This window comes from Ictalurus punctatus, chromosome 25, assembly GCF_001660625.3.
Source record: "Ictalurus punctatus breed USDA103 chromosome 25, Coco_2.0, whole genome shotgun sequence".
Lineage (NCBI taxonomy): Eukaryota > Metazoa > Chordata > Actinopteri > Siluriformes > Ictaluridae > Ictalurus > Ictalurus punctatus.
The window spans coordinates 1,910,739-1,933,766 of NC_030440.2; the positions used below are offsets into that span (position 1 = coordinate 1,910,739).

At 43.0% G+C, this 23,028-nt stretch overlaps 2 protein-coding genes and 4 non-coding genes across 6 annotated transcripts; all 6 read right to left on the reverse strand.

Annotated features, from left to right (window-relative positions):
- Positions 1-9,245: 9,245 nt before the first annotated feature.
- Positions 9,246-15,339, reverse strand: allc (allantoicase). The gene is made up of 11 exons (XM_017456208.3): positions 14,238-15,339; positions 14,054-14,104; positions 13,843-13,930; positions 13,399-13,518; positions 11,303-11,388; positions 11,089-11,221; positions 10,752-10,907; positions 10,418-10,491; positions 9,946-10,054; positions 9,722-9,849; positions 9,246-9,544 (listed from the first exon to the last, which is right to left on the reverse strand). The coding sequence occupies exons 1-11, from the start codon at positions 14,466-14,468 to the stop codon at positions 9,374-9,376; spliced, it is 1,347 nt and encodes a 448-aa protein (XP_017311697.1). The 5' UTR covers positions 14,469-15,339; the 3' UTR covers positions 9,246-9,373.
- A 2,275-nt stretch (positions 15,340-17,614) lies between these two features.
- On the reverse strand, positions 17,615-22,865 carry rps7 (ribosomal protein S7). The gene is made up of 7 exons (NM_001200143.2): positions 22,853-22,865; positions 22,131-22,214; positions 21,977-22,048; positions 20,652-20,795; positions 20,031-20,095; positions 18,193-18,343; positions 17,615-17,726 (listed from the first exon to the last, which is right to left on the reverse strand). The coding sequence occupies exons 2-7, from the start codon at positions 22,203-22,205 to the stop codon at positions 17,649-17,651; spliced, it is 585 nt and encodes a 194-aa protein (NP_001187072.1). The 5' UTR covers positions 22,206-22,214; positions 22,853-22,865; the 3' UTR covers positions 17,615-17,648.
- Positions 17,944-18,164, reverse strand: LOC124626328 (small nucleolar RNA SNORA73 family). The gene has a single exon (XR_006981087.1). It is a non-coding gene; the product is annotated as a small nucleolar RNA SNORA73 family (small nucleolar RNA).
- On the reverse strand, positions 19,701-19,921 carry LOC124626329 (small nucleolar RNA SNORA73 family). The gene has a single exon (XR_006981088.1). It is a non-coding gene; the product is annotated as a small nucleolar RNA SNORA73 family (small nucleolar RNA).
- LOC124626330 (small nucleolar RNA SNORA73 family) lies at positions 20,163-20,383 on the reverse strand. The gene has a single exon (XR_006981089.1). It is a non-coding gene; the product is annotated as a small nucleolar RNA SNORA73 family (small nucleolar RNA).
- On the reverse strand, positions 20,893-21,113 carry LOC124626331 (small nucleolar RNA SNORA73 family). The gene has a single exon (XR_006981090.1). It is a non-coding gene; the product is annotated as a small nucleolar RNA SNORA73 family (small nucleolar RNA).
- Positions 22,866-23,028: the final 163 nt, after the last annotated feature.

Genomic DNA, 23,028 nt, shown 5'->3' on the forward strand with positions numbered 1-23,028 from the left:
TGTGAGGTGATGTGAGAAAACACGTGAGAAGGTGTGTGATCTGTTCTATATTGCCTCTGGCTACAGTCACAGAGAAGCAGGATTGACACTGATGTTGATGGGTGACGGTATATGTGAATGGCTGAATGGGTTTAATAGGAATCTCCAGATCAGCAACAGCAGCATGTCACTCAGAAACGGCGATGTGAATGGGGCAGAGGGTTTATGGGAACATAAATTGAACTGCACTGACACGATCACGCACCTTCAGAGATTCAGGCTCACAGAGAAATTGCCTTGTTAACATTCAAAGTAATGTAAATGGCTGGACATCCATCAGCAGTACTACTGATTTTGCACGGTCGTTATGAATTGAAGCATACTGGAGCGGCGTGGAAGGTGAATTATAAAAATTCATCATGTGACCTGAGCAATCTCCGGTTTGATGTAGTTATGATGAGACGAACGATTGATGTCAGTCACCAGACTTGGCGTAATGACACTGGAAGACAGGGAAACAGACACCGACTTCCCTGATAAGGTTTCGACCGTGCTCCGCAAGTGGTGGATTCATTTACGATCATATTTGAGGTTCAGTCGGGTATAAATGTTCACTTCGCTGCAGAATTCATGCTAGCTTCTACCTGCGGTCTGGACTGCTAGCCTGTGATGTAGTCTTTGATTGCGCACACACTTACCTCCTTATGACTGGAAGATCTGAAGATATGAATCCGCATGAATGCATTTGTAGCTACATTATGGTGGTATTTATCTAGACCGTTATGTTGTTTACTTACATGAGTACATGTTCTATGCTTAGCTAGATAACTAGCTAGCTAGCTATCAAAGGGGTGCCACATTTCCTCTACAGGGCATTACCCAAAACTCTAAAATAAGAAGGATACATCTTTTAAACCCTACACGAATTACCGCCTTGCTATTGTTGAAATATCCGTTCACACTTGTGTGACAAATTCTATGTAGCCGATGGCGGTCCGGCAAAGCTAGTCTTGTCTAGTCTTGTTATTCAAACTGATTTTAACTCGAGTTTTAGAGGATATACGAAATGAGCGCTACAAATGCTGAGACCCGCAAGGGATCTTGGGACTGGTAAGATTTTTTTGCTTTCTTAGCTTCTCGATTCTTAGATTTAATCCCTTTTCTTTGAGGGAACACCCAGTTATATAGCCCTACGAAGGACGTTTTGGGGTTTCCCCGAAGGGATCAGCTGAAGAACGTATAAAAGTTCCTGATGTGACTGTATGTCATTTTACAAAGATTAAACATGCTGGAGAGGCATCAGACCTACATTTTGAGCCATCTGACGCTACCTAGGCTCACTGTAAACACTGTACGGTAATAATAGTATACGAGCAAAGATTCATCTCTCAGAACAAATCAAAAACACCGGAGGCGTATTTTCGCTAAGGCCAAGCATATAGACCTCACCAATATACACACTAAGCCTTAAAAATCTGTCCATAATCACTGAAGATTAAGTGGAACTCACAATACGTTTGTCCTGTATTACATTACACGTGACACATACAGAATATTATATAAGAACGCCGGGTGCGGTGTTGAGCCCATAATCGCACAGATGTCCATATGACCCATGTGACCCTAGGGGAAAAAAATGGCGCTTTAGACTCACACTGCTAAGTGCCTTACCCCGGTTCTCAACGTTTCTGCTAATTCAGATATCAATATAAGCTCTGGTCTTAGGTCACGATCCCTCCCCGCCATATTCGATATACACATTACATCTGATCTGTCCCTGCAGAAAACACTCTCCCTATAAACACCACCTACAGACACCGCATCTATCTCACACAGGTTTCCTGGAAAGAGCTAAACTGTGGACATGTCCTTTAGAACTTACTCGAAGTAATCAAACGTAATGTATCAGACACTCAAAAGTAACCCAACCTGCATATAACAGCATTACAGGATAATGGACAGTCGGAAATTGCCTCTAACTGAGCAGGATAGCTACGATACTGCATGAGAAAGCAGTGACATATAGCAGGCATCAGTTTAATGTAAATTAATGACATTCATCGCCAGCTTGTGTTTTTCGTAGCACACACCGAGTCTGGTTCCAATACGTCTCGTGCTCAGCCAATCAATCACGAGCAAACACTGCAAACTAATCATTTATTGATGGCACGGAGCAGCCATGAATTTCTAATGGCATTCGTCTTATTTAACAGTGCAGATCAGAGAGGAAATCCAAACAAGCTAGAAGAAAGGATGAGGGGGGAAAAACACAGTATCATTCTTGGGAATATCATTCTTTCTGACAGCCAGCTGACACGTATCGATGAGGAAGGTTATCAAGTGAAAGACAAGGGCAAGGTGAGGGGTGAAAAGTGTGTTGTGAGTTTGTGAGAGGACTACAGGGTGTCCAAAAAGTCTCCGTACATAGGGACGATAAACGAGTTTTAGCGAAATGTCTTCCGTGTTGTTGTTGTTTTTACCCCCCCCCAGGTAGACTTTAAGAACGCCTTTGACACAAGAAGATCGTATTGAAATTTGAACTTGTCGATTTTATTGAAAGGGTATGGTCTTGAGATCTCATTTTTCGAGGGGGCCTAAAGACACAAGATACAAACTTATAAAGACGAGTAGAGATAAAGATGCTACGGCAAGGGCTTTGAATTTGATATCTGCTGCACCGGGAAACCAGTGGAGCGACCTCGGTCGGGGGGTTAATTCATGAGGTTACGGACCACAGCAGCAGCAGAATTCAGAATGCTCTTTAGAGGTGATATCTCATATGAAGGGAACCAGCGAGAATTGAGTCGCAGTCTAGAAATAAACAGGGCTTGTACGGGGCGTACGCCGAGATTCTTCGCTGTATGTGCTGGGGTGGACAGCAGTGGCAAAGGGCAGTTCTTCATCAGTAAGTATATCAGTTCATTTTTCTCAAATTTGATGAGTTCTCATCCAGGAAGCAATGTCAGATATATTCTGGGCAACTTGGGAGGTGGATGGAGGAAAAGACAAGTCGTGTGATCATAGGTGATAAGAGAAGCCACGAGACCTGATCACCACGCCCTGTAATTTAGGATGAAATTAGAACAAGAGTGGCGCAAGTACTGACCCCTGAGGGACTCCTGTAATAAGGCTGTGAAATTCTACAACTGAATCTCTTCAAGCTACATGGTCGGGTCATAAGACTGGAGCTGAGGATATAGACAGGTCAAGAAGGATGACAGGACACCGAATTCTCTCTGGCTTTGTGTGAAACTTCAGTGACTGCAAGCAGGGCAGTCTCGGTAGAATACATGGACTTGTATACATACTCTTTCGCATCCAAGGGGTCATTTATTTATAACGATATAAAGACAGCAGTGCTAGAACTGCATGTTGCAGTAAGAATGGTAGGAGAGGGACAGGTTTGTAGTTAGCGACATCGGTGGGGTCAAGCATGGGCTTCTCAAGGAGAGGTGTCGGTCAAGCAGATTTAAAAATGATTGGTTAAATAAAGACTTTTTCAATAGATTCACGCAAGACACACGTGCTGATTTGCAACATTTAAAACCTTTATTTTATTTATTTATTTATTTTGGATAAACCTGTGTTTTGTTTGCAACTGTTGGAAATCCACGAGGGCGGAGTATTCTTGTGAATTTTTTTTTTTTTTTTTTTGATCGGGACAATTTTTCACAGCCTTGTTTGCACCGTGTTAGTCAGTAACTACGGTCAATTATACAATGAAACTAACAGGAAGCAGTCACCAGTGTAAGGAACGTTAGGATTATAGTAGGTCTGGAAACACATAATCTATATGAAAATTAAATAACCACGGATATCAAATACGTGTTCGAAGGAAGAACTAGGCCTTTGCACTTATGCCTAATGAGACTCTAAATTAGTGCTTTACAAACAGCGTTTGCAGCTAGAGGGAAAATCAATTAAGCCTTTACACAACAGGTTCGTAGCTGGTATCCACCGTAAGCTGTGAGCTGCAAAGTCCTAATTAATGTGATCAAGATCTATGCATTTTCCAGTTAGATCCATATGTATATAATACGTCCTGAACATTTATCAATTCGAGTATACCTACATTATTCCTTGGATATTCCTTTAGAGCAGAGTTTCCCGTGACTTTCAACCCACATGGATTGTGTTCTCATTTTGTCTGCCACTGTCAGGAGTCAAATGAGATATGGAGGAACAGTGTCGTGCGAAAATGTTGACACACTTGCAGTAGCAACACATCTGGGAGACACTGAACTGTAGAGTCTTGAAGAACTCTTGCCCGTTACAGGATACAGAGGCACTGGCATAACCAGCCAGCATGACTTACACTATACATCACAATTACAGAGAGAGAGATAGAAAGAGAGGGGCTTCACGGCGAGATAAAGAGGAGGTCATGCAGAGGGGACACACACACACACACACACACACACACACACACACATACAAACCAGTCTCATATATGGTGATCACACTTATCCTGAAGTGATGTAGCAGAGTTTGTTGGTTCTCTGTTGCCCCCTGCTGGACATCACTGGCGAGACAGCTCACATGCTCAGCACAGAGCAACAAATCTAACAGTTCAAGGCAGGTAAATATTCCAGGCATGCATTAGTGGTTACTGGGAAACTCTAATAGTTCACACACCTCACTGAACTAATAAACTTATACTGCATGGCTTCAAAAAAAAAAAAAAAAAAAAAAAAAAACTAATTGAAACCAGTAATAATACCGAGCTTAACAAATCATGAATTATTTTAATCGTAAGACATACGTATAATGAAACAGCAACAAACATCCCCTTCAATATCATCTCGAGACAACTCATCACTACAGAGTGAAACATACAGAGCACCATATGATCCTGAAAGACCAATTATGATCTGACAAACAGTGCCTGTATAGGCCCTCCATCTGTATTTACATCCCAAATAACACCCTGGAATGGGTTAACAAAGCATGCTAGGCTCGTTTAGATCATAGCAAGCGATAGCAGTTGGGGAAAAGTCTATTTTCTAGTCTGGGTAATGTTGTTGATACCTCAGCTGTAATATTTCATGCTAATAATATATCAGATCGTTTCCATTGACCTTTTCTCAGGCTAAACAAGCTGAGTCTGCGATTCACTCCTCCTCAGTCGTTTCAGCTCAGCCCAAGGAACACTTATCAACCACTTTATGAAGCTCGGCACTAGAGAGAACATGTGTATGTGTATGTGTGTGTGTGTGTGGGGGGGGGGGGGTGCATGAGTGAGCATCATTCCCTGTAATTAATCACAATACAGCTTATTTAGCTGCAGAGAAATGAGGGATGTACGGCGCTGTCTCAATCACCACACGGTCGATCTGTTCAAGGACATCCGAAGACACGCATACGATTAAAAACGACGTATTATCGTATCCTGCCGGTACGTACGTTAACGCCGTCTTAACTTCGAGCGCACGGACGAATGTATCGCTCTCCGACTATACAGGAACACGCGCGTCTTCTTCGTTACACGTGGAGAATCGTTTAAGCCGCGTTCGCACATTGCACCTCGTTACTTCAATTGAACTACGTTGTGACGGTTTCATAAAAATTAAAAAAAAAATCTTTACACTGCAGGGATTCTCAGCTTAATGAAGACGACTGTAAAGAGCCAAAATCTTAATCAGATTCACAGCTTATCCTCCCACCAGGCACTGAGTGAGAAATATGAATAAACCATAAAGCACACAATGAGAGTGTATGCAGCACCCTGCCAAGCTTGTCTGCCAGCTTGAGATCATTCCGATCCAGCGGCTGGCCATAAAAGAAACTATTATTACATCAGGAGGCATTCAACAACCCAGCTTATCACCTTGGAGGTTTTCAATTAATGAGCTAAATGGGTTGTATTATAACAGCCTGCCTACTGATCCTACTAACCACTAACAGTCTTACAAATTATATATCTGTATATAATTATTACATTCTCAACCTGATATGAATTACTCAGAGCTTTATCATTTCAAGCCTTTATTTATTTATTCACCTGTCTATCTGAAATGCCTTCTCACCTGCTGTTTACATCGTTATTATTCCACATACTGGGAATGAATAGAACTGAAATGTATTCCTACTTGGGATGCAAATACCGTCTTAAAAATACAACGCTGTGTGTAGTGGGATATCGTGCAAGTCATAAAGATAAGCCCCGACTTGATGGATGAAGCAGATGGAAACCTATACCTTTACGCGTCCTGTTCCAGGAGTTCCAGTAAAGGTCCCGTATGCAGACGTTTAGTCTAATTACGCAGGCATTTAAAAGGAAAAGCATCTCGTCAGTTTCATCATCGTGAGATATGACATCATTAAGAATGGACAGGTACATTTGTACAGATATTTATTCATTCGTTAATTCACTGATCTTTCGTAACTGCTTTATCCTGCAGTGGTTCCAAACATGCTAAAGAGGAATATATTGAAGTGGGACCGTATTCCATCGCGGGACACACATTCGCACACTCAACGAGAAGGAAATTATAATGGTAAATGGTCTGCACTTGTATCCAAAGCGCTTTACACTGTGTGTCATTCACCCGTTCACACACCAATGGTAGCAGAGCTAATATGCTAGGCGCTAACTTGCCATCGGGAGTAACTTGGGGTTCAGTGTCTCGCCCAAGGACACTTCGGTATGTGGAGTCACGCGGGCCGGGAATCGAACCGCCGACCCTACGATCAGTGGACGACCCGCGCTACCACCCGATCCACAGCCGCCCCAGATTAGACTACCCAGTCCACCATCCAGTATGTTTTTGGAAGGAAAGGAACCCAGAGGAAACCCAATGGACACAAGGAGAACATGTGAAACTCCGCACGGTAACCCGAGCTCGATGTCGTCCCTGGAGCCGTGAGGTGGGGATACCGCCCACTGTGCTGTCCAGTCTAAAGGTACTAAACACAAAAAAATGTAACTTTCCTCCTGTTACAAGTGCTTGAGAGTTGATAGCAGAAAAGCAGGAAGAGAGAGCACCAACTAAACACTCTGCCCTTTCCCCCAAAACACACACACACACATTTACTCCTAGAACACACAAGGGTCTATGTGGAAACAATAAATGATAGAAATATAAGGCAAGGGGTTAAGACGGGGAGCGCAAAAATTGTATGGATAGATCATTCATGGCTTGGGAAAACGGTGACAACAATAACGATGTAGTACACTGTTTTGATGAGAAATGATGTCGTTTAGTCCCAGAGAAGGAAAAGACATTTATAAGGCATTTAAGAGTGAGGAAGAGAAATGCTTTCATTTCAAAATTGTAAAATGTTTCCCTTCGGTCAAAGCAACTGCTGTGCCAGGAAATAATCGGGTGTTATGACTCCAAAACTGACAAACAAGGAATACTAAAGATATCAACTATATGGCCAAAGGTGTGGGGACACCTGACTAGAACACTCGTGTGCGCTTCTTGAACATCCCGTCCCAGAGTTATTCTCCTGGGGTGGGAGTCGGTGCTCAACGTCATCCCAAAGGTGTTCAGTGGGGTTGAGGTCAGGGCTCGGATCAGTGCACTCGGGTTCTTCCACTCCAACCTTGGCAAAATGTCTTTGTGGAGCTCGCTTTGTGCACAGGGGTATAGTAAGCTACAGCATACAAAGACATTCTATACAATTGTGTGCTTCCGACTTTGTGCCAACAGCTTAGGGAAGAACCACATACCTTCTTGTTTTCTTCTTCTTCTTCTTCTGTTTAACCTCCGCAGTCAGATTCTCAACCTTTTTTTTATTATTATTATTATTTTACAACATCAGCCCACGTTAAAGGTGTAGGAGTTGGGACTGTGGATGTCTCTGCCTTCTCACCCAATGTGGGAGGTGTAGGAGCAGGGGCTGTGGATGCCCGTGGAAACTAAAGTCCGCTCTTCACTCCCTAAATTGAAACTCGAGCGCAGCGAGACGGCGATCCAAAGCGTAGGAGTAAATCCTAGTCCTAGAAGAACGTGAAAGACTGATCTCGTTATCGGAAGCGTCCCGTTACAGCCATTCCCGCTAAAGACGGCACAACCAGATTTGAATTATAAGGGGGCATTTAGTTTTTCACATATGCGATAGGTGTTGGAGAACTTTTTTTTTTTTTTTTGAGATACACAAAAACTAGAAGAAATCATACTTTTTCATCATGATACGTTCCTATCATGTCATAATGCATCCATAAGGCATTATACACAGCGTCTTAATTGTTCATGAAAACGCATGACGCTTCGTAGCTAAAGCATAGAATCGTGAATGTGACGACGACGACGACGATAAAACGTATTCGTAGCACGTTATACCACGAAGCGCCACTTTGCCTAGTGCGATATGAGGAAATATAAAGCCTTGTGACAGCAGTGCAACGTGGTTATGAATGTATATAAGTCATTATACATATGGCCACCACAGAAAGTCTTACCACAATCTCATATCTCATATAAGCAACAGTTTACCGCATTCTTTAAGTTGCAGAAATAGTGTTACACGACCCTAACTTGTTCTAAATTTCAGTGTGCATTTCCCCGAAGTGAAATAAGACAGCTATATCCTCTCTCTCTCTCGCTCTCTCGCTCGCTCTCTCTCAGCCAGCCCATATGGAAAGAATCAAATCTGAATTGTAAACTCCAGCAAAAGCAGGCACTCTGTATTGACTTGATAGTGCATGACTTGGGTAAAATCCTTCTCCATCGTCCTGATGCTATTATCCTGTTATGGACCACTGGCTTAATCTGCACCAAGACAGGACAGATGTGATAACAAAGAAACTCTAGGAAAAACTCTGCAAGTAAACCGTCAGTATATAAAGCGGCTCGGTAAATATAGCGAAGCCTACTTTAAATCTCCTTCACATTGCGGTGCTGGAATAAGGCGTAAGGGATAGGATTTAAAACAGGCTAAAGTCTTACGTCGATGTCTGTGTCGGAAACTTTATCGAGAAACTTTATACACGCGCTTTATATGCATTCGATTCGTTAACGCGTGACAAGATTCCAAGTGCTAACAAAGTGCTAATAAATCAGGCAGGCAGTATTTATTTTTCTTTAATGGCATGTCGTCTTTATTTCAGCCAATTCGATCCTCACTTATCGATTAATGATGCAGCCCGTGTCTTAATATGCTGCAGGAAACAAATACTCGATTACGTCCGATTAAGGCAGGAACAAGTGTAATACTATGTTATCTCCATGCTCAGGTTCCGACGGTCAAAATGGTCTGATTTCTCAATGTCACGTTCGTTTTAATAGACAAGAATTGCTATGAGGCAAAAAAAACAGATCTCGAGAAACGTCACGTGACTTTAATAGGCTTATTCGTTGTTGTTGTTGTTTTGTTTTTTTTTTAATCACACTACCATGTCACCTAAATGGTTCTGTGCGATCAGACCGCTCTGGTGTAGTTTTAAGGGTCAGAGTTTTGAGATTCGATGAGGATTAGTTGGAGCGTTGGAGGTGATGTGACCCCAGAGTCTGAGCCGGCTGACCCCTCCATCAGGAGCAATCACGAGCCTCACATGACTTACACGCCCACACTGCAGCACGCACTCTCCAGAGCACAAGTGCCTGTAGTGAGGCTTCAGCTGAACAAAGGAGAGAAAAAAAAAAAGAAGAGAGAAATCATACTCACAAGGAGAAAGTGGATGGATATTTCACACCAATTCCAATATCGAAGCTTCCACACTGCATCTAAAGGGTATCAAGTTATATAGTTTATAAAGCGATATGAGACGTGCACACTGTCAAGACACGTGGCGTACTTTCCGAGGACGAAGGAGGATTTTCCACGTGGGACCTTTGTCACTAATCCACTTGTGCTTTATATAGGTTTGTTCCTCCTCTGGGGTTAAACGACACGCCTCAATTTGACACCAGTCAGGAAAGTTACCTAAATGATGTAAGAGAATATGAAAATGCAATATCTGCTACTATGATTTATGTAACGCTGATGTAATAGTAACATCCATCTGCTCACTTGGTGTACCTTTAAAATGATTGGTGTCTATCTCAATTCTGCTGATCACACCAGGATGTCCAAGTCTGAAGACGGCCCACTCAAATCCAGGGACCTGCAAGATGCCCTTCTTGTCCATCTGAGTGAGAATATAGCATAAGGTCAGTGAAATCACTCTGAAAAGCTGCTTCCGGAGTGGCCTGGCTAATGTTTATTGGTGATGTAAGTCACGACGGTAGGAGCAGAATGAATCCAGAAGTGTACAGAAACTGTCCGTCCGTGCGATACAGAGGAATGCATCCAGTCTAATTGAGAGGAACTTCATCATGCAGCAAGACAATGACCCAAAACACAACGAAGGACTTCAGAGTGGACGGACACTTTGGACGCGCCAATCAGCCTACCGTGCATGTCTTTGGACTGGGGGAGGAAACCGGAGTACCCGATAACAATTATTATTATTATTATTATTATTATTATTATTAAAAGAGTATTATTATACTTTCAACACTTTGGGACGATCCAGGCGTCGTGCTGTCTCCCACCCATCAGCCATGTTGTCAGCCCTTCCCAAACCTGCAAAAGTGCAAAAACTTGTACGTTTGCTTCACAGCGTTTGTACGTTGCTACACTATATTATCCATTATCAAGCTCTTAATGTGTTCATAAAGAAGTGTGTTCACATCACACTAACGAGCAAAATTGTCTTCTTGTTTTATAGAGCTTCTTCTTGACTTTAGTTAACAAGTGGATCAATAATAATAATAAGAAGAACAACAAGAAGAAGCATGTCAAGGTGTTCTCTTTAAACACGAAAAGTCTAATGAATCCAGTACCGATCATGTTGCGTGGGTGACCAAAATGTGCATCGCTGTAGCCCACACACACTCCGCCATTGACCAGTGCGACAAGATCTACTTCCTCCTGACTGAGTACACTGGACCAGTCTCTTTGTCCAATCCCATACACGCGCAATCTCGCAATACCGCCATCTGTCAACAGTTGGTAAATTTCATGTAGTCAACAAACAACATACATAAAATGTCGCCTTTGAATAACGCTGCTTTTTAAATATAGTAATAAGTAATAATTAGGGTACAGTGTGTGCTCCGTGTAATTAGCGTAGGATCATCCTTAAATACGAAGCGATTCGAAATTGAGCGCGTATGTTACCCGGATACACGTTCAGGCGGATGTGGGTGACTCGATGGGGGATGGTAACACTGAAGAAGTTGTGGCAGGAATCAGAGTATCCAGGCTTCAGCGTCGTCACTGGTACGATCTCCTCCCAGCTCTCGGAGCGGAGCTGTCAATCACACACGTTTGATTTCGACTCCATTTTGTCAGCACTGAGACAGTTTGGATATTAGTACAAACAACGGATTACCTGTGCCACGGCTTCGAACTGGCTCTGTGAAGCAGCCATGCCTGTACGATCTCCCTCAAGAACTAAACACGGCACAGACCGTCCTTCTGAATCACACACATGGGGCATAAACGAACTCGATTAGTCTTCTCTTGTGAAAACTGAAATAGTGGAATACTACCGGAATAATCTGCACCGTTTTGTTTTGTTTTTTTTACGCTTATTTCAGTATTTCATTGGCCAAATTCTTTTCAAACATCACACCGTGTCAGTATAATGTGGGTGGGGGGAAAAAAATGCATAGCTACACCCCACCCAATTTCGCTTCCATTTTAGCTGTATACCACCATCTAGTGCACAGGTCTCAAACTCAAGGACGTGTAATAAATCCCCCTGTACAAGTCACATATGCCCGTACAGCGCCCATCAAAACCGATCCACATCCCATACGATCTATATACGCCACAGGCGTGACGGCACGCGTAATTATTGAAATGAAAGCTGAACACACATTATATATTCGCGTTTATTCCATGTGCCCGTAAATATTAGTATTGTATGATACCTCTGAAATGCCCTGTGTCGATGGAGAAGTTGATGGAGAGAAAGCATGAGTGCTGAGAGATGGAGGGCAAAAAAATATTTGCTTAGAAAAAGAATTGACTAAACTGACTCGTGGCCAAATACTTGAGTAATTACTAAATACGAAGTATTTCGTCAATGTCCGAAGTGTCCGTAGTGTATGAATGGGTGTGTGAGTGTGCCCTGCGATGGATTGGCACCCTGTCCAGGGTGTACCCCGCCTTGTACCCCATGCTCCCTGGGATAGGCTCCAGGATTCCCCGTGACCCTGAAAAGGATAAAGCGGTATAGAAGATGGATGGATGGAAGTATTTCGTCAATACACTCAAGTATTATTTTGCTGTATTTATATTTTGTATGAGTATTTTTGAAATTGAACACTCTTTACTTTATGACATTTTTATTGATACCTTCAGCATGCGTGTTACAAATCTTCTCTCATCTAGCCAATCGGACCAGTTCGTCCGTGTAGAATAAAACTACTAATAATCATGCCAATTCATCATCTGCCGTGACATTTCCGTGCTATAAGTGAACGCCGTAGCTATCCGTGTTTGTCTGATGATGGATAAGCCACCAGACCGCAGTGCTGAACGGGACGACGAGAGCCCCTGGCTCCACCTCAGCGAAATGTCAATATAAAGAGAGCTGTCTTCTTCTTTGCCTCCCTAAACGGCATGAATTTGGTAAAGCACATCGAGGTATGGTTCACTAATTTTCTATTGTTAAGTGGTTACAGTGGTGCTTGAAAGTTTGTGAACCCTTTCCTATACAGCTGCATGAATATGACCTAAAACACCATGGGGTTTTCAAGTCCTGACAGATGATAAAGACGACCCAGTTAAACACGTGAACACCGAAAATGTTATCCTCGGCCATTCATTTATCGAGAATGATGCAAAATCGGATATCCGTGAGATGCAAAAGTATGTGAAGGTCTAGGATTAGCGGTTTAAGTTGAAAGTGAAATCAGAGTCAGGTGTTTTCAATCAATGGGATGACGATCAGGTGCGAGTGAGCGGCCTTTATTTTTTTGGTTGTTTAAAGAGCAGGGATGTATCAGAGTCTGATCTTCACAACACATGTTTGTGGAACTGTATCAAAGGAGATTTGTGAGGACCTCAGAAAAAAATGTTGCACTATATTGACCGTCGATAGTGAATGGGTGTGCGATTGTGCCCTTTATGGGTTGGCACCCTGTCCAGGGTGTCCCCCAGCTTATCCCCTCGGATAGGCTCCAGGCTCACCGTGACCCTGTGTAAGATAAGCGGTACAGAAAATGCATGGATTTGGCTCTTTGAGGGGTGCCAATGCCAACGTGGCACAGGGAAAAACTGAGTGCGCCACATGTGATCTGTTCTCTGGATATTGCTTTTATCCCTACTAAGTGATGCATCTCAAGAATGGGTTTAGTCAGACAGTCATTTTCGTTAAGACGCGTGCATTAAGTCGTACTTTAATGACGTTCACACGTGAATAAATGTAACACTATTACTTAACTACTCTATGCACAGCTTCTCGTTGCCCATACATACCAAGACAGGCGGCCTGGATAGAAACGGAAGGTGCGTAGTTCCCTGTGAAGAACGACGTGTCCACATCGATGCCGTGAATGACTCCAGGAACTCCCAACTGCACAATGCACCAGTCATGACCTTTAGCACAAGACAAAAGAAACTGTGCATCTTTCACGAGATCAATACGTGACTTTTAAGCAGACGGGAGTTTTGAGGATTATAAGACGATCCCTCATAGCCAGGTCAGATAGCCTTGTCCGGTTGTAATATTTCAAAGAGCTCTTTTCCTTCCTGTCATTTTATTGATCGCGTGGAGCAGATAGATGAGGGTTCGTAGTGAAGGTGGCCCACACTGCGTTACACTACACTACATACACACTCGTCAAAGCCATGAAGTGGATCAATGCCAAGGTTGCAAATTAGAAGAGATTGGAAGTTGGCCAGCTGAGATTTTTCTGATACCTGGTATTCTTTTCCTTCTTGTTTCCCAACCGTCCATCCATTTCCCAAACTCGGTGAAAGCTGAGGCAAGGAACACTGCAGGCCCTTTCTTCAGAGTACAGTTTCAACAGTCATAAGAGGAACATCAGTTTGGAAGGGGGAAGGGAAAAAAATCAGATTTAAACACGCTTCTTTGCACACGTTCTTTGTAAGAACGGACCAGACACTGTACCTTCAAGAGGTTTCCAGCAGGAGCAAACCACTCATCCGTAGCAAAAATCACCTAGAGTAACAAACAGAGTAGCAAAAGGAACCATGAGCAACCTCGCCAAATCCATGCAGTTGAACGACGTTATTCACAGTTATTGAGAGAAGCTCAGTGCACGACATGTGCCGTATTTGCGGTCAGTTTTCACCTTTCCTCCTGCTGTCTCGCACGCGAGATTGTTAAACTGCACAAAATCTGGTTGACCGGAGTTCAATTTCACAGCCGATCGGTTTGCCATCCTCAACGTCAAACGCTTCGAAAATTGTAACCAGCCCTCGAGGGTTGCCTGAAATAAATGCTTCTTTCTCGTCCTACTGGGTTCTTCGGTTTGGAAAAACTGTGTGTTTACTAAACAGGTCGAACAGAGCAAAGTACACATTCAGAGCAGCCTCACTGGTTTCGCTTTGGGGGTGTTGTTTTTCTCTCTTTTTAATAAGCGACAAGATACATCAAGTGCCCCTGGTGTGGTATGGACAAGAGAGCAGTTTACCTAAAGTTTATCTATTAGTCATTTCATTTAACTGTAATATTTTGGCTCGGCGAAGCACAGTGCCTGCTTATGTGAAATAATGTGTTACTATACTCGGGGTTCAGTGGGTGCTATCGTCAACGAAGCATCATTACCTGGAATATAGTCATTAGCTGTGAAACAATAACACCGAATGATCACATATTTGCTAAACACTGTCCTTGTTGTTCGTTTGTACCGAATACGTGACGCATCCCGCTCGTGAATACACTGCTTAGTGGAACAATCCACTTGAATGGAGTCGGGAAACACGTTTTCAAGCACCGGTATGGGACTAACACGTGAACGTGATTAAAATTTGATATTAAATGATCGTTGCAGGTGAACTGGACGCAATTTTACAGCTGTCCGAGACTCCTCGGAGTACTCCCGAACACGTCGTTTCAAACCATTACAATAAAAGTAGACGACTGATACGTTGTTTAATATTTACGGCCCAGAAATGTACTACATTAATTGAATTGTACAAACAAACAAAAAACGCATGAATCTATGAGCATGTCATATGTCAGCTAACTAGCTAGTAAACTAGCTCAGATTTGCCACAGGAAGAAACGAGTGGGATTTCACTATCTGGGTCTGGATTTGCTCAGTAATGAGGTTTCACTTTACGGTACTGTTCCAGATCATTAAGTCATGGAGAACACTGAAACATCTTAGTCATTAGTAATGTGCAAAGTTCTCTTCATCAGAGCCAAACTCTGCTTGTAAAATATTTACTGTTCGTGAAGTAAAATGCATCATTCCGAGGTTACAGGTGCGTATAGCAGAACTAAATGTTCAGTAAATGTTCAGTGTAACTTAATTATTGACCTTATTGTGAGTACGATAATATTCTGATGAAGGTGTTTACATGAGTCGCTTTTAGAATACTCCTTTCACGTTCAGGTTTTACGTGTTATAGAACATAAATCGATTAACGCCACACGTCATTACGTCACCGCGCCACGCCGTCCGACGTCACTCCGGAATTTCACGTATCGACGTACAGTCGTCTTCGTTATGGGACCGTGTACAGTTTCGGGTGTTTTTATTTTTACGAACGCTTCAGGTGCGGTTAATTATCTGTCGTGCTGTACGCGCTAACAGACGACTGCGTGAAGCCGTGGGCTGCGTCTCAAACCGCGTCTATATGGTAGCTGAGATACATGTATTTCGTCTACTGTATAGCAGGTATGTACGCGGTTTGGGACGCGGCCGTGCTCTCGTTTGCCGTAAAACGGTTGAGCGCTGCCGTGTGTGTACGTGTCCTGTCGCACACTGCGGTGAAAACTCCCACACGACGTTAATAGTGTGATTAAAGCGTGTACACGTCTGTAACGCACGTCGATAACGCGAATAAAACAGGAGTACTCCACACGTCTTAATTCCATCTGTGTTTACTTCGAGTGTGACTTTAATCGGATTAAGGTCATCGATAATCTCTGTTCACATGCTAGTTTCTTAATCAGAGTATCGTCTTAATCGGGTTCATATCGGATTATCGTCGTCCGTGTAAACGCACTGATTTTAAGCAAAGCTGCCAGAAACAAGCAGATTTTTTCATTATTATTATTATTATTATTATTTTGCAAAGCTGGCAGGGAATCACACTATGTAAGGTCAACTGGCCAGCTCTTTTTGACCAGCTCGTCTATTCTCGTAGACATTACTATGTTGACAGCTACGACCCAAACTCGAGTGCCCTAGTTTGCTGTGCTCAGTGAAGTGTTTCAATTTTCAGCAACAAAATGTTCTACAATTTTACAGGCACAAGATGCCAAATGTTGATCACTAGAAGCACCCATACAGTACTGAGCCCGTACTAGACGTCTAAAGGACTTCCCTTACCGCTGGAGCCTTTGCTTGAAATGTGAAGTACCAGAATACTAAGCAGGGGCAAGCAGTCACAAGTACCTAGTATCTTGTTGATTGAGACTCTTTAGAACTTCAAGTCAAATCAGGCTGTGAAGGACCTTCCTCATTAATGAAGTACGATAATATCCTACACGAGGTCTGTTTGATAAAATCACACACACTTTGCGCCATATCCTCGTTTATCTATGGTAAACTTCTTCCTATCAAAGTTTTTTTTTTTTTTTTTTTAAATCACCGATTATGAAAGAAACATGACCTCAAGAGCTACTGGAGCTTTTGGTGGTCTCATTGAGACTCGTGTGAAAAATGGTCCACTCACCTGAAGCGGGTTGAAACGGGACCGACCGTCTGCAGTGGAAATGTTCCTGTTGCAACAAGGTGCTCACACACAAGGGTTTGAACGCTTGTTAAGGTGTTTTGAAGTATGTGTGTCATCTTCAAAACATCCAGTGTCCTCCACTGAATGCTGAGGTTCCAACTGCTGCACGCCACCAAACAACTGAGAAATATAATCCATAACTGTGGTCATAACATCTCCAGCCAGAGAGTCTACATGGGTTTAAAAAGTCACCTTCGGTAAGAGCAACCGGGTGAACCGTGCCACTACATACAGGAAGGATCGTATTCAGTTGGCATGAAGCCATTTTATCTACAGCTTGGGAACTGTGAGATGAGGAGTGGTGTGATGCGACACAAGCTGTTTACAGTGTTTCATAAATATGCACAAATTTACATGAGCTAATTTATTATAATTATTCGCAACACGGGCCTGACGTATAGAAGCTGAAGATGTACTGACCCACACTACTTTATGGTAATATCAGAAGTGCACAGTAGTCTGGGGCAAATGTAGTCCATTTAGCCCAGCTGCACGCTAAACTACACGCTTAGCTTATTAAGCAGCAACATAAGCCTGTAGCATCAGTACACATCAAACATTTATGACCATCAGCATTCAGGGTGAAAAATTGTGTACAGTTAGTTTACCAAAGTGTCACTTACTAAAACCTACTAGGGATCAATAATCACATTTTCAAAGGAAGGGTGTACCGTAAGCATCCTGGTGCAACAGTGGTATGGAATTTGTTGCAGTAAGGTGCAAGTCATTGCACATTAAAGAAAGAACACAATGGTGCACATGATGGTATACAAATTTATTCTGCCATCTGCACTTTACAGTTGGAACTCTGGGAACTCGAATACAACGTCTTTGCCTGTGAGCTTCTTGTAGACACCAGCAAAGGTCTCAACCTAGAAAAGAGTTTACAGGGAATTAAACTGTGCATAAAACAAAAAGCTCCAATTAAGACACGTAGAGATTAGAACGCACACAAGTCACAATCCTTCAAAACTACTGAAAGTATTTCAAACTGGTTGTTTAAACGACACCTAGGTGTCTAGATTATGACTTCTAAAGGCTGGTGTTGGACTAAGCCCCAATCACTTAAAAAGTAACGTTCGAGAGAAATACTGTACACTGCATGGTTTACCTCCCCAGTAACGGCCCATGAGGCTCTGGGAAGACCTAGGAATATACAGGACGCCGCCCTCACCAGCTAAACGCCGGGGACCTGCTTGCTATCCAACGTCGTGGAACGGGACTGTACGTCATGGCACTAGAGTGCTACGCTCCCATACGCCACACGGACAGAGCCACATGAGAGCCGACTCACAGGATGCCCACGTTGGTCAGGGTGAGAACAGAAGTAGGACTTACTTTGTGTTCAACATTGTTTTGCTGTGCCTTGTCGAGGTGGACCTTGATGAGCCGACTACTGTCCAGTTTCACGCGAATCCTCTTGCCAACAATCTCACTGGGGTACACCAGATCTTCAAGGATGGCATCGTGCACGGCAGTAAGGGTTCGGCTGCGGGACAGAACGACAATTAAACCTCGTGACCCTTCGATCGTCTAGTAAACTGCACAGTAACCCATCCTAAAGTATCCCTGTGCTGAAAACATACAGGGTGAAAGGCCTTAAAAGCATAGCCAACTTCAAACCTTTTCATTTGAAAACAGATCTCAGGATCTCCAAAATTAATTAAATGTGTCAGTTCGGTTTTAGGTGATTAAGACTTGCCATCATGACAGTATACAAATTAGAGGTTGAGGACACGAGAAACTACTAGCTGGCTAGCTCTCTCAGTAAAGGTTGACAATGAATAAAGTAGTTTGGATTGTTTTGGTACATTAAGAGCCGTTTTGAATTTCCAAATTGCACTTCATGCATAGTAGCAGGTGGTTAAACATTATATAAAATCATGTATTTATTTTTCAGACCAAATTGTTGAGGCCCCCCGGGCACCCCCTGGTGGCCCCCACTTTGAAAACCACTGCGTTATGCGATACATTCTGCAAAGGATTTTTAAATCATTATATTTGGAAAATAACTGATTTTCCACAAGCTTTAAAGCACAAGTCAAATCACTATATTAAAAAAGAAAAAGCACAAACTAAGTGATAACCGTAAGAGGTTGAATGTTCTGCAGTACCACACACATTCACTCATCTGAACACAGTAACGTTCCTTTATTCTGTAAATGTACGACACTTCTGACATTTATACACAGTTACATGTTAGCATCAAACATGATCAAAATGAATATTTTGGTCAGTTATTGCACTTTGTCTATCGGGCGCTGTTTGACGCGCATGCATGGACTCTTAAAAGGCTTGTGTGTAAAATCATTAACTTAAAATCACTTATGGCCTGCATTATTATTATTATTATTATTATTATTATTATTATTATTATTATTATTAGGATGCACTAATGTTTATATCCAGAATATATACAAGAAACTGTTTTTATAAACATGCTGATAAATAGCGTGGTTGGAAAAGATGCTCATAGCTTGCTTCAATTACGCCGGAGTTAGTCGAGTACAAACACGGGCTTTGGAAGTAGCATGCTAATTGTTTATGTTCACTAATCATTCGGTTTGGTCATGCGATTTAAAGGAGAAATTATATTGTACTCAATATTGTTAGACATCACAGTGTTGCATTTACTGATAATGTGATCAACACGTACCATGAAAACATTTGGCCATATCAGTCACTCCTACTTGCACATAAACTTAGATCCAAGCCTTTTAATATCTGAGGTGCAGAGACACTTAATCCCTTGCAAGTTATTTCTTGAGCATTAAAAAAAATTATCTATTCACATGGACTCTTTAAATCATATTTAATGCAATGATTAATAATAAAGAAATTAGTGAGATTATGCACTGCATGGTTTACCTCCCCAGTAACGGCCCATGAGGCTCTGGGAAGACCTAGGAATATACAGGACGCCGTCCTCGCCAGCTAAACGCCGGGGACCTGCTTGCTATCCAACGTCGTGGAACGGGACTGTACGTCATGGCACTAGAGTGCTACGCTCCCATACGCCACACGGACAGAGCCACATGAGAGCCGACTCACAGGATGTCCACGTTGGGTGTGTATTTATTTTTTTTCCTCGCAAAAATAAACCTCATCTGTCCAGTACAAGGACATCAAGCATCCAATCATACTAATTAAAGTCAGTAACAAACGGCCAGGCTTACCTCCTTGGACGCTTCTGCTTGTTCTTTGTGCGGCTTTTCCTCGTGGGCTTGGGCAGGATTCTCCTCTGCAAATAAACAGCTTTGTATTAAAAACTCGCAACGTGTAAGCATTCGGCTTAGCAACAGTTTTGAGATTATGCACTGCATGGTTTACCTCCCCAGTAACGGCCCATGAGGCTCTGGGAAGACCTAGGAATATACAGGACGCCGTCCTCACCGGCTAAACGCCGGGGACCTGCTTGCTATCCAACGTCGTGGAACGGGACTGTACGTCATGGCACTAGAGTGCTACGCTCCCATACGCCACACGGACAGAGCCACATGAGAGCCGACTCACAGGATGTCCACGTTGGGTGTGTACGAACATACTAAGCACAACCAAACTCCTTTAACCGTAAGTGAGCAGACTTGGTCATACATATGGGCTAAATTACCTTAGCTACCACTTCCAGGAAACCAGAACATGTGACTGGTTATGCATGCTGGGCATTTACTGGCCCAGTGGACTAGATAACATATAGTTTGTCCACTCCCGATATACTACCAGCCAAAACACTTATTTGATTGAGTATGACGCTAAAGAACAGCCACCTGGGAGGAAAAGGTAGCACACATCCTTACCTGTGCAATGAAGACCACATGCTTGCCACTGAACTTCTTCTCCAGCTCCCGCACGAGCCGCACCTGAATCTTCTGAAAGGCCTTCAGCTGGGGCACGGGCACGAAGATGATGATGGCTTTTCTGCTACCACCAACCTCGATTTCCTGAAAGAACAAAAAGCAAACCGTGTTCCTCAGCCTCAGATCCCTCAAAGCTTTGACAACATTACAGTACAATGAATGAAACATCCTCAAAGACTGAGATTATGCACTGCATGGTTTACCTCCCCAGTAACGGCCCATGAGGCTCTGGGAAGACCTAGGAATATACAGGACGCCGCCCTCGCCGGCTAAACGCCGGGGACCCGCTTGCTATCCAACGTCGTGGAACGGGACTGTACGTCATGGCACTAGAGTGCTACGCTCCCATACGCCACACGGACAGAGCCACATGAGAGCCGACTCACAGGATATCCACGTTGGTAAATAAAAATTTTAAAGTACCACCACTTGTGTCTGACAAGGTGTTTCACAAGTGCACCGCCAACATGAGATTGAGTTCAACTGCACTTGTATAGCACTCGCAGCAGAATGGAAAAACTGATATAACCGAGGAAGTGACCTAGAGAGGGTCCAAACTCGGGTAGGAACCCGTTCCCTTCTGTCCGACTCAGAACAGCGGGATATTTAATATATAAAAAGACATATCAGTTGGTATCCCAACATCTTCCCTAACTGTAAAAGCATATACAACGAACCCAACAGCTGAAATATATCCGAGTGTTTATGGTCTAACTGACCATCAAACTCAAGATGTGTTAAGGGGGGGGGGGGGTTGAAACTGCCTTTTCATTACAGTGATTAAACACTCAGTCATTAAAATGAATCATATCCAAGATTCTTCGCTATTACACGAATTCATTCATGTGCAACTTTAATACCCGGAACAGTGCGAACGCATTAATGCCAATTTGGATATGTAAAGCTTTTACACAGTTTAAAAAATAATAATAATAAAAACACTCCAGCATTCTGTCACAAATTGTATAAGCTTCTTTACTGATAATCTTGCAATCACTACAAAGCGTTTAGCCACAAAACCATACCTTATATTCTGGCCAGGTATAAAAAGGTATAATGTTATGACGTAGGTAATGATTTCAAACTTGAGGGCATCTGCCATCTCTCATGTCCAGCTTTAGGATTTACAAGCTTAACTGCCAGCATCCAGCAAGAGACACCAGACAAAGCACCGCATGTCAAGTGTTGCCCATGGCCTGATTTAAAAAGGGAGGGAAAAAAATACATTTAAATAAATTTTTTTAAAAAAAAAAGTCATTTCTGACCTTAGCAGCAGTGATGTTGAGCTCCCTCAGCTGAGCCTTCAGGTCAGAGTTCATCTCCAGCTCAAGAAGAGCCTGTCACAGAGCAGCGAGGAGACGCGGTCAACACACGGACAGGACACGAGTGAGAAGTCAAGGATAGGTTTGATCATCTTACCTGGGAAATACCAGACTCGAACTCATCTGGCTTTTCACCGTTCGCCTTCACGATTTTCGCACTGCTACTGAACATGGCCTATGACTGAAACACACACACACACACACACACCAAGTTAGACCTCTGACAAGTTTCTTCTTCAGCTAGATTTCTGAGGCTTTAGCTAGCTAACACACCTCTCCAAGCTAATCACACAGGCATTAACAACCTAACCAGTGAAGCAGCCATTAATAAACTAAACATTCTAGCAGTAAATGAGTGGTTTCAGGACACAGCTGCTGAAAAGTGGAACAGAAAAATGAGGATTTTGGACTGAAGTGATCTCGGCGTGGTTCTCATTAGCAGCGCGAGCTAACACTCCCTCACTAGGAAGGAGACAAAAGTAGTCAGCTTAGCAAACATTTACATTTAGCATTATATCCAAAAAAAAAATGGAAACAAAATGGATCAAATTACCTAAAATATACTCCCAATACAGCAGAGCCTGAGACGGGCCCAAGCCCTTTCTACCGCGCTTCTCCATGAACAGCGAGTCACTTCAGCTAGCCATGTTAAACTCTTAACAATTACTCCCTCCAAAATGCCATCCGCCTCAACTAACGCCTTTATCTAACGCATCCCGGGGTATTTACACCATATCACCAAATAAAACACTAATAAACTGTCTATTTTCGACATTTTAGCACGTTATCAGCTCGAGACGTTACACTGAACTAACCTACCTCAGTCAACGACGGCCTGGAAAGAGGCCGTAATCTCGCGAGAGGCCGGTAAAAGCGCGTCGCCCCGGAGGATCATGGGAAATGTGCGCGGGAAGTGCGTTTGATCTTCCGGTCTATAGGGGGCGCGCGTTGACTTTTTGTCAACAAGGGAAAGTGTGAGAAAAATACTGGGATAA

Excerpts from the sequence above, each read along its gene's own strand:
- allc (XM_017456208.3), bottom strand. The coding sequence starts at position 14,468 with ATGTGTACTTTGCTCTGTTCGACCTGTTTAGTAAACACACAGTTTTTC. Across the intron at positions 13,931-14,053 it reads CTGCTGGAAACCTCTTGAAG|AAAGGGCCTGCAGTGTTCCT; the intron begins GTACAGTGTCTG and ends TGTACTCTGAAG. Across the intron at positions 11,222-11,302 it reads AGTTCGAAGCCGTGGCACAG|CTCCGCTCCGAGAGCTGGGA; the intron begins GTAATCCGTTGT and ends TGTGATTGACAG.
- rps7 (NM_001200143.2), bottom strand. The coding sequence starts at position 22,205 with ATGTTCAGTAGCAGTGCGAAAATCGTGAAGGCGAACGGTGAAAAGCCA. Across the intron at positions 22,049-22,130 it reads TCGAGTCTGGTATTTCCCAG|GCTCTTCTTGAGCTGGAGAT; the intron begins GTAAGATGATCA and ends GCTCTGTGACAG. Across the intron at positions 20,096-20,651 it reads ATGTGGTCTTCATTGCACAG|AGGAGAATCCTGCCCAAGCC; the intron begins GTAAGGATGTGT and ends GTTTATTTGCAG.